At 47.2% G+C, this 10,868-nt stretch overlaps 2 protein-coding genes across 2 annotated transcripts in view; one reads left to right on the top strand and one right to left on the bottom strand.

Annotated features, from left to right (window-relative positions):
• The window catches only part of LOC138149225 (uncharacterized), a 6,683-nt gene extending 6,237 nt beyond the window's left edge, over positions 1 to 446 (bottom strand). The window contains exon 1 of the mRNA XM_069072264.1: positions 310 to 446. The gene's annotated coding sequence lies outside the window, so the exon portion shown is untranslated. The remainder of the gene's footprint in view (positions 1 to 309) is intronic.
• CPXM1 (carboxypeptidase X, M14 family member 1) overlaps positions 1 to 8,060 on the top strand; it is a 9,877-nt gene extending 1,817 nt beyond the window's left edge. Inside the window, exons 2-14 of the mRNA XM_069072245.1 lie at positions 405 to 533; positions 751 to 860; positions 1,116 to 1,255; positions 1,693 to 1,783; positions 2,179 to 2,329; positions 2,520 to 2,608; positions 2,709 to 2,832; positions 4,932 to 5,128; positions 5,622 to 5,801; positions 5,954 to 6,251; positions 6,579 to 6,718; positions 6,914 to 7,016; positions 7,745 to 8,060. Of these exons, the coding sequence (XP_068928346.1) occupies positions 405 to 533; positions 751 to 860; positions 1,116 to 1,255; positions 1,693 to 1,783; positions 2,179 to 2,329; positions 2,520 to 2,608; positions 2,709 to 2,832; positions 4,932 to 5,128; positions 5,622 to 5,801; positions 5,954 to 6,251; positions 6,579 to 6,718; positions 6,914 to 7,016; positions 7,745 to 8,007 (2,015 nt within the window). The 3' untranslated portion in view covers positions 8,008 to 8,060. The remainder of the gene's footprint in view (positions 1 to 404; positions 534 to 750; positions 861 to 1,115; positions 1,256 to 1,692; positions 1,784 to 2,178; positions 2,330 to 2,519; positions 2,609 to 2,708; positions 2,833 to 4,931; positions 5,129 to 5,621; positions 5,802 to 5,953; positions 6,252 to 6,578; positions 6,719 to 6,913; positions 7,017 to 7,744) is intronic.
• Positions 8,061 to 10,868: the final 2,808 nt, after the last annotated feature.

Genomic DNA, 10,868 nt, shown 5'->3' with positions numbered 1-10,868 from the left:
AGAGAGAGAGAGAGAGAGAGAGAGAGAGAGAGAGAAGGAATGAGAGACAGACAAGACAGAGACAGAAATTGTGGAATCAACACAGGCAAGGGAGGTAGAGAAAAAAGGGGGAAAGAAGGGTAGGATAGAGATAGAGACGGAAAAGGAGTGGGTGAGAGGGAAGGAAGAAAAAACAACTAGAGAAAAGGAATTGAGGCAGAAACAACAGATGTTTGGTAAACTGAATTGAAACTGTTTATGAGGGGTGGAAGGGAGGACACAATATCATACATTGTCCCTTCCCCCCCCTCCCCGAGCCCCCCATCTCACCAAGAATCTGAATGAGGAATATCTGTCTCCAGGGATATAGTTCAGCTTTTGCCCTGCTTGGATTTCTTCCAACCTTCCTGCCCTTCCTCCCTCAGTAAAGCCAGTGCTTCGAGTCAAACTCCGGGTTGTCAAGAAGAAAAAAGTTGTTGTGAAGAAGAGGAAGAAGTTGAGTCCAACTCACCCTAGCCCAGGAAACCAAGAGATCACTCAGGATCCAGAGCCAGGTAGATCCCAATTGAAGGACATTTAGTCCAGGGACATAGAAACATGGAGACAGATACGTTGCCACATACATGTAGATACAGATGTGTTTGGATATACAGGTTGATACACGCACACCGTCACATCCAAGCACAGGGAAGGATTCATGCCAAGACAGAAACACATGCATTATGGATCCCATCTTCTGGTGTTTCCCCCTCATTTATTCCCCCTACACAGGCTGCCCACCCCTGGGGCTGGAATCTCTTCGAGTCTCTGATGAACAGCTCCAGGCTTCTAGTAGCCAGTCATATGGTCTGGGAGCCCATCGTGGAAGGCTCAACATCCAGGTCAGAAATTCCTCCTCTCCAACCTACCCCCATGTCAGATATACCTCCCCCAATAGACTGCAATCCACCCAAGAGATGCCCCTATATAAACCCTTCTGAAAAGATAGAGAGAATCCCCCAGAGAGAACTTAGTAAAAAAAAAATCATGGAGAATGCCATCTCAGACACCTTCCCCCTCAAAGAAAATTCCTCTCTTCCCAAATCTCTTGCCCCCTCCCCTCATACTTTGTCTTTCTCTTGCTGTCTGTCCTGCAGTCAGGCTTAGAGGATGGGGATCTATTTGATGGGGCCTGGTGCCCAGAGCTAGAGGATGATCGACCTTGGCTACAAGTGGATGCTGGTCGGACGGCCCGCTTCACCGGTGTCATTATCCAGGGCAGGAACTCCATCTGGAGGTGCTGAGGACAGGACAGGCCCGGTTGGGCTATGTTGAACTGGAGGTGGGGGAGTGGGTGGGCTGGGAAGGCAGGACTCAGGTCAGAGAATCCACATTGGAATCTTTGACCTAGGCAGTGAATTTAGGACTTATGGGGGCCTTGGTCTCAAGGTTAGGATCTACAATTGGGATGGAGCTTGGGCGTGGGAACCAGGATACTTTGATACTTCTCCTGGCTCTGTCCCAGATGTGTGATTTTACCTCTCATTGGGGCTCATTTTCCCCAGCTGTAAAATGGGGAAACCATACTCAACAATCTCTAGAGGATGGCATTCTAGGAATGCTGTAGCTGGAGCAGCATCATAGGATACTAAGATCAGAAACTGGGTGTGAGGGGGAGAGAAAGGCTCATCCCTCCAGCCTCAGGATTTCTCCTTCTCTTCTCCCCTACTGAAGGTATGACTGGGTCACTTCCTACAAGCTCCAATTCAGCAACGACACTCTCACCTGGTGGGGCACTAAGAACAGAAGCAGTGGCCTGGATGAGGTGAATGGAAGCAGGAGGGGATGAGAATGGGAAGCATGGGAGCAGGTTAGGCTGTGGGCAGGCCAGCCTATCACCAGCATCCCAGAGCTCAGGCTTCTGTGGCTTTAGAATAGAGCTGTCCTTCATGGGCACCAGACTGACCTTGCTCTGAGCCTGCTGAGATGCAGGGAAGAGAGACATGGGGAGACAGAAAGAGCTAGAAAGACAGTCAGAGAGAGAGATGGCACAAAGATAGACAGGAGATGGTAAGACAGAAACAGATGGATTCAGAGACCACTGCTGAGGTCCTAGGCTCTTTTGAGTGTAGGTAGGGTTGGGCAGGATGTTGTTCTGATCCCATGGGTCTCTAAAGTGGGAGTTCCCTGGGAGTGGATCATGACTCCTCTCTTCCTCAGGTGTTCCCTGGGAATTCGGACCCTGACACACCGGTGCTGGCACTGCTCTCTCAACCTCAGGTGGCTCGATACATAAGGCTACTCCCCCAGACCTGGCTGGATGGGGGTGCGGCCTGCCTCCGCCTTGAGGTGCTAGCCTGTCTGCTCCCAGGTGAAGACCCAGGGAGTGGACATGAAGCAGGATGGGAGGTCCAGGAGGCAGTGGTTGGGGGAATAGAGGAAGAGGAAAGTTGTGGCTGGGGGCTACAGGGCCAAGATGATGAGTCCTGGAGATCACTGGAATTAAAGGTGGAGGAAGGTCAGGTAGGATATTGGTGACAAGGTCTCCCCTGCTTACCCAGATCCCAATGGGCTCTTCCCTCGGGAGCCTCAGCTTGGATCCTCAGACCCCCTGGACTTCCGCCATCACAACTATAAGGCTATGAGAAAGGTCAGAGACTCCCCTGAAACCTGATCCTCCCTTTCCCTTCTCCCCTCCCCAGATTCCTCCTTTAGTGAACCTCATTATCTCTACTCCACCACCCCCACAGCTAATGAAGGAGGTGAATGAGCAGTGTCCCAATATCACTCGTGTCTACAGCATTGGGAAAAGTCACCAGGGCCTGAAGCTCTATGTGATGGAAATGACTGACCAGCCTGGTGAACATGAGCTAGGTATGGACACAGGGGCCAGGGAAATAATCCCCATGATGACCTTCTAGAGGGAGCTTTACAGAATGGCAAAGCTGAAAGGGACCTCAGAGCACATCTAAATCAACTCACATCTGAACAGCTAAACATGTCAACCAGCCAGGAAGTTTGCCTGCTCTCCTAATATGTAGCCCTCTGCTTTTGGAGAGCACTAATCTTTCCTTACACCAAGTCTGAACATCTCTGTGACCTTGCTCCATTATTTCTAGTTCCATCCCCCTCTGGTCCTAGCTGTTATATCTTTGCCCCCCCAACCCCATCCCCCAAGTCTGTAGGCATTTTTCCCCCTTCCATATCATTCTGCTGGCTCATCTTGGACTTGCAATCTACTAAAATACCAAGATATTTTTTTCATGCAAAAATGTCTCCTATCCTGATGTTGACTATTTGAACCCAAGTATAGAACTTTACATTGGTTCCTGTTAAATTTAATCTTGTCAGATCTAGCCCATCATTCTAGTCTGGCAAACTCTTTTTGAATCACAACTCCCTGCTCAGTTATCTACAAATCTGAGAATCATGCCATTTATATCTTCATCCAAGTCATTGATAAAAAGCTTAAATAGGATGGACTTAAGCACAGATGCCTATGGCACTCTACTAGAGACCCCCCTCTAAATCAACATCAATCTATGAATGATTATACTTTGGTTCAGTTATTTACCAGTCACCAAATTCTACCATTTCATGTCACTCCAGATATCATCTGGGTCTTCGAAATCTAGTTATGTTGTGTATCTCTGGTCATGATATAGCTGTTTAATTTCCCTTTAAAAAGAAGGAAATAAAAATATATGGCATTTATATAAGGTTTTAAGCTTGGCAAAGCATCTTACATTTATTAACTCATTTCCACTTCAGAACAACAATGTGAGGTTTGTTTCCTATTCATTATTTCTTCTCCCTTATTAAAACACCTTTTCAGGGCTCTTCTCCCTGAAAACCTGAAAGTAGGAAAGCTTTGCCTCAGTCCTTGAACCTGCTATTCTAGGAAAGTGATCAGTCTGCACTTTGTATTGGGTACAGCCCTGGAAGATAGGCATAGCATGGATTATTGTACTCATTTTATAGAGGAAGAAACTGAGACTCTGAGAGAGGAAAGTGACTGAGGCAGGATTCAAACAACTGAAGTAGGGGTGTGAAGAACTCCAGATTTGGAGCCTAGTTCTGTTTCTGTCCATGTGACTCTGTGCAATTCAGCTCTCTCTCAGTCCCATCTTCCTCCATAAAATGAGAGGGATGGCTAGATCAGGGGTTCTTAAACTTTTTTGTCATGGTCTCCTTTGGTAAAGCCCATGCACCCCTTCTCAGAATAATTTTTAAATGCATAAAATGAAATACACACGATAAATTACAAAGGAAATTAATTATGCTTCAATATAGTCCTCTATCTATCTTTCCATCGATCGATTTATCATCTATCTATCTATTTTGTCAAAAAGAAGCTCCAGAACACTAGGTGACTTGATGAGCTCTTAAGGGCCCTTCAGTTCAAATTCTCTGATCATATGACTTCCAGACAAGAGCCCTTTCTACAATCCCACCCTTAAGTTGGGATTGCACAAGAACTAGGGAACAGATAATAGAGATGAGGGTGAGTCAGCATCTGCATGACCCTGGGAATGAGTAGAGAGGGGATCAGAGACAAAATGAGTATCAAAAAAGCCAGAGTCCCCTAAGTTCCAGTGGTTATGAATTCAAGGTCAACAGAAAGGGATGGGGAATGGGGAGGAAGGGGATAGAATGGACTGAGAGAACGAGAGAGGGGCATGGGACATGTGTGTAAAAAGCAGTCTGATAGAGATATTAGATGATTTCAGAGATGAGACAGTGAGAGGGGGAAGATGAATTTGTGTTCTCCCAGAGGAAGTCAGAGGTGACTGGGAAGCTGTGAGCTCACTCCAGGTTCCCAGAGGTGTCTGAGATGAATGGGAGGGCTCTGTGTCCTTTTTCTCCCTAAGGGTCACCTGAGGTGAGTATGAACTGAGATGTAGGGACTGTGACTTGTTGTCATGCCCCCTCTGAGAGCCCAGGGTTCTGCTCATGGACTGTACCTTCTCTAGGAGAACCAGAGGTGCGGTATGTAGCTGGCATGCATGGGAATGAGGCACTTGGCAGGGAACTGCTTTTGCTGCTCATGCAATATTTATGTCTTGAATTTCTCCGTGGGAACCCTCGGGTGACTCGGCTTCTCACTGAGACTCGAATCCACCTGCTGCCCTCTATGAACCCTGATGGCTATGAAATAGCTTACCAACGGGTATGCACCCTACCTTTGACCTCCAAATCCCAGGCTTCCCTGTGCCCTGATGACTGCAAGACAATTGATCCCTAGCAGGGACTCTGACTCTGAAATCATGCTCACCTTCAAGTGCACTAACATCTTAGTGTTATCCTAAGGCCATATGTAATCCCTGAGCCCCCACCTCCTAGATTCCAGTCCCCTTCCATAAGCCCTGATGGTTATGAAATCATCAGGGGTGGTCGTCAGTGTCTCATTCCTGGTCCCCTAGTCCCCTGACCCCCATTATTCTCTGTGAACCATCTAAAAACTACAGGGTAATCCAACTACCAGAGTCTTGTCCCCTAACTCCTGACTTCCAGGTCCCGATTATCCCATGTGACACCCAGTGGCCATGTTTGTGACTTGACTGTCATGTGTAAGCCCAGAGCACCAGGCTCAAGCCCTGGTCCATGAGTCTCCAAGGTCACCTATGCTTTTTTGAGTGTTCTGATTCTGTTTGATCCCACAGGGCTCAGAGCTGGTTGGGTGGGCAGAGGGACGATGGACCCGCCAGTTCATTGACCTAAACCACAATTTTGCTGACCTCAACACACCCTTGTGGGAAGCTGAGGATGATGGATTGGTACCTCATACCTTTCCCAACCACCACCTGCCACTGCCGGCTTACTATACAATGCCCAATGCCACAGTGAGTAACAGTTACCCTACTGGGTATTCAGAAAGCAGGGACACCCCACACTGATCACCTAAAGACTCTCAGTAACAACCCAGAAACACTCTAGCATCCATCTCAAAGCTCCTGGGAAGCGCCTCTCACCTTGCTCTGACCTCTATCCCTAGGTGGCTCCAGAGACTCGTGCTGTGATCGATTGGATGCAGAGGATTCCATTTGTGTTGAGTGCCAACTTACATGGCGGAGAGCTGGTGGTATCCTATCCCTTTGATATGACTCGGACACCCTGGGAAGCCAGGGAGCTCACGCCCACGCCTGATGACCCCGTATTCCGATGGCTTAGCACTGTCTATGCAGGGACCAGCAGAGCCATGCACGACCCTGGCCGTCGGCCCTGCCACAGCGAGGATTTCTCACACCACGGTCACATCATCAATGGCGCCCAATGGCACTCAGTTGCTGGGAGTGCGTGAGCCCCACCCCTACCCCTGTATCCCCAGGAGCGTGCAAGCCTCTGGCCTGTGACCTCTCCTTCTCTGGGTTCCACAACCTTGTGCCCAAATACCCCAGAATCCTTTAAACCTGAAACTCCACACTCTACAACTGTGTTCCCTAAAGTGTATCAAAGGCTTGCCCTGTGAAGCCCCCTCCCCTTTGTAACTAACTGGTTGATGTATCTGTCTCCTGTCCCTAACCATGTGAGTCACCAGCTCTCCATGACACCTCCGTCCTTGGTGTCACTGGCTCTCTGGAGTGTTAAGCCCCCAGAGTAACATCCCCCTTGACCCTCAGGTATGAATGACTTCAGCTATCTCCACACAAACTGCTTCGAGGTTACAGTGGAACTCTCCTGTGACAAGTTCCCACATGAGAGTGAGCTGCCCCAGGAGTGGGAGAACAACAAAGATGCCCTCATCACCTACCTGGAGCAGGTTTCACTCTAATCTCTGACCCCTGCTTGTCCCACTCAGTCATCATCTCTGATCCCTACCCATCACAGAGGGGTTTGGGCTCTGGGGAAGCTAAGGCTCCTCTTTCCCCTCACTATTAAAGACTGGAAAATTTAGGGGGTAGAGGGGTAGGAGTAGTGGGACCCAAGCCCCTTCTTGTGTCTATGCCTACCCCAGGTGCGGATGGGCATTTCAGGGCTTGTGTTAGACAAAGACACAGAGCAAGGCATCCCAGATGCTGTCATTGCAGTGGATGGTATCAACCATGATGTTACCACAGGTAGGTCAACATGGCTGGACAGACTAGTAACCTCCTCACCCCAACCCAATATAGCCAAAAAGGATCTCCCATCCTTGAAGTTTTGGGGACCTTGGGGAGTTAGTAGAAGCCCAGAGGATTGATGATGGTAATTATCTGAATAATTAGGGTCTGGAGAACTTCAGTTTGGAGTAGAATCCTGTGGAATGGGGGAGGGCAGGTGGAATTGGAAAGATGTGAGAGAAGATTGGGGGCGGGGGGAGAGACCTGAGGAATGACTAAGGAATTCTAGAATGTGGATCAAGCTTTGGGTTTGATGGCCTCCCTAGACTTTGGCTGGAGTTGTGGAGGGAGAACCTGAGAGTAGCTAGGGCTGGAGTGTTCCAGCATTGAGAGGGGCTAAGACCCCAAAGTCTGGAGGTTAGGACCTTGACTAGTTATTGGAAGGACCCCAGAATATGGTGTTACCTTTCACTGGAGGAAGACCCAAGTTTGAGAGTAGTCTTTTGGAATGTGGCAAGGGCGGGTGGGGCTAGCTCAGTGTAATCTGGAGGAGAGTCTTGGAGAAGTAGGAGAGTGACTTGGGTCCTAGATTTGGGGGAGCCCTGCAAGACCCAGGAAGGCAGATAGGATTCTGGGTGTGTCAGAGGGGGATGTCAAAGGTGTCTGAGCAGGGAGAGAGGGTCAGTTTGGGCAGTCATGAACTATTTCAGCTCTACAATCTTATATGCCTCTGTCTCCCTCCCCAGCCCCAGGCGGGGACTACTGGCGGATGCTCACTCCCGGTGATTACATGGTGACGGCCAGCGCGGAGGGATACCACTCGGCCACCAAGCCCTGCCGAGTGACTTTCGAGGAGGGTCCCACTCCCTGCCATTTCCGTCTTAGCAAGACGCCCAAGCAGCGGCTTCGAGAGCTCCTGGCGGCAGGTGCTAAGGTGCCCCCCGACCTAAGACGGCGGCTGGACCGCCTGCGGGGCCGTAGGGTGCGGGCGGGTGGCGCAGGACGCTGACCTGGGGGCTCTCACAGGCAGGACCTGATTAAAGCCTTCATGTCTCCACCGCGTGTGTCAGTGTCTGTGGCTCAATCCTTCCTAGTTACTCCCGTCAACCTCATTCATTCATTCATTCATTCATTCATTCATTCATTCATTCATTCATTCATCCATCCATCCATCCATCCATCCATCCATCCATCCATCCATCCATCCATTCGCTCACTCATTCATTTTTCATTCATTTAAGATTTGTTACGCACCTGTTGTGGACAGGGTCCTGGGCAGGGCTAGGGAGACAGGGGCGTATCCTCACGGAGCTCAGAGCTTAGTAGGAAGCTAAGATACAGACACAGAAAACGATGATACTTCTGCCAGCGATGTAGGGATGGGGTCCAAGTTTAGTGATTTGGCTCAGACACTGTCCTAGAACCTTTCACCCTTCTCATGCATCCTGTTCATCTTTCTTCACAGATCTGGTTACTTCACTCCCCTGCTCTAAAATCTTTCAGTGGTTCCCTTGGCCTTCTAAATAATAGTCAATATGTCAAAGATAAATGCTCTTCACAACCCAGTGGCTAAATGCTATTATTATCCCCATTTTACAGATGAGGAAATGGAGGCTGAGAGGTTAAGTAATTTCTTGCCAAAGGTCACACAGCTTTATATGTAAGAGGAAAGATTGAAATTCTGCTTCTCTAGGCAGGGAATGCAGAAAGTGCTATGTTGCCCCCTTTGTCTGGTTCCAACTAACTTTTCCAGGTTTAACCTACATTATTATCATTCACATATTGTTCAATACTCTTTGGACCTGCCAAACTGGATTATTCTTGTTTTAGCCTCACCCTCAGGGGTTGTTTCTGGAAAATCAGCCCCCAAAGACCTTACATTTGTTTTTACTTTTACTTTTTGATTAAGAAGCATTTACTTTCTGTCCTTTCCCACCATCCTAACATTTAGAAGAAAAGCAAAACCATTGAAACAAACAGCATAGTTAAGCCAAACAAATTTATTTGTTTGGCCAAGTTCGGAAATGTATGTTTCATTCTACCTCTTGAAGCTGGCACCACTTGTCAAAAGGTGGGGAGGACCAGTTCTCAGGAATTACGGTTGGTCATTGCATTGATCCAGTCTTTTCAAGTTATTAAAAGACTTTGCTTTTGTCAGCAATCAGGGGTCTGAGAAAGAACCAAACTGACCTGGGGATTAAGCTAAGTATTAAAAAAGAAACTGCAATTCTAAACCCAATTCTGGACTGTAACTGAGCAGTGCGAATGTGTATTCTGAGATATCTCACTGTAGTAAATTACACTTTATGCTCTAAACAAAACAAAGCAAAAAAGAAAAAAAAAAGGGGGGGACTCCCTTCTGCTCACTGAACACACCTTATGCTTTCCAAACTTCCTACCTTTGCTCAAGCTGTACCTCATTCCACAATGCCCTCCCTCACAGTCTTTGTCTAGAACACCGCAGTTGCCACCTCCTCTACCAAGCTTTCCCGATCTCTTCCAATCATGAAATGATTTTGAATTTTTCTCAATCCCTTACACTTTGTCAGTATTTCTTATATGCACGGATCAGGTTCAGTTGTTTTTGTGTTCTTGATCCCTAGTAGACTATAAGCTATGTGGGAGTAAGCTGTGAAGCCCCCAATTCCTGGAACAAAGACTCATGCTAGTCCAGGACATCCTTGTCCCCCAGCCCTAGAGCTTTCATCTTTCACTACTCTAAATCTGGATCCCAGCCTAAGGACCAGAACCTCCTCAACCCATGCCCATCCCCATTCCATAGGTTCAGACCTTCTATGCTTGATCCCAAATTACTTTACCCCTTCTGTCACTTATCCTATCACTGGATGCCCCGGGATGGTTTCCTAGCCCTGTTTCTTTGCCCCGGATCAGCATACCAAGCCATATGAATGTGCTTCTTAGGGTTTATTTATGAAAGGAAAGAACAAACAGGCTTAGAAATAACACATCAGGGGAAAGTCATTAGACCTGTGGATCAAAGGAAATTCCTCACTCCCACACTAGATGTCCCTAAACTCATCAAATCTGTGATCTAGAATCTATTACATATGAAAATATCCCCCTTTTAAAATAAAAAAGTTATGGTTTTACCTACCTGATAGTAGTTGTATTATTAGTATCTACTGATTAAGAAAATGCATAATGATTAAAAAGTGCCTTGAATTCAGTAACACTTAAAATTTGTTTTTTTCTTATTGCATATACATTTGAAAAAGGACAATGCACACATGTAATCTGTGATCAATTACCAGAACTCTGGACTCACAAAGTCCAAGTTCAACTATGAGGATTTCTCAGTAACCGGTCTTCAGAACTCATGCCCCTCCCTAGGGTTTTTCCATTTGGCTCAAGTCTAGGTGTCCACAAGAAAAAAGGGTGGGGAAAGCACCTCAGCTGCCATCACTTGGACTAACAAGACATTAAAACTTTAACTTGACAGCAAACAAAAAGAGCACATAAATAATTAAGAAAAACTCTTTTCTTCTCTTGGTTTCACTGTCATCAAGGACTCCTGTAGTCCACATGACTTATAGTACCAGGAAAGGGAAAAGGCATTTATTAGCCCTACTACATGCCAGGAATTGTGCTGTTTTACAAATATCTCAGGGAAAGCAAAATTATAGATTGCCCTCCACCAAACCTCAGCTCCTCAGGTTTTGTAATATTAAAAAGGTAGAATTTATGGCTTGCTCCTCCCCATCCTAGTGTGTATAATGCAGAGAAATGATAGAAAGAGGAAATAGATGGGGAGTTCAGGAAACATCACAAGCCTAGCAGAGAGGCATGATTTAGATGAGTTAGTACTGATAGGAAATTTCCTCTCTCTCTCTCTCTCTCTCTCTCTCTCTC

The sequence above is a fragment of the Petaurus breviceps genome, unplaced genomic scaffold (assembly GCF_028583685.1).
Source record: "Petaurus breviceps papuanus isolate PSGF00001 unplaced genomic scaffold, PetGlider_PUasm1.0 140, whole genome shotgun sequence".
Classification (NCBI taxonomy): domain Eukaryota; kingdom Metazoa; phylum Chordata; class Mammalia; order Diprotodontia; family Petauridae; genus Petaurus; species Petaurus breviceps.
This window is presented reverse-complemented; position numbering and strand designations above follow the sequence as displayed.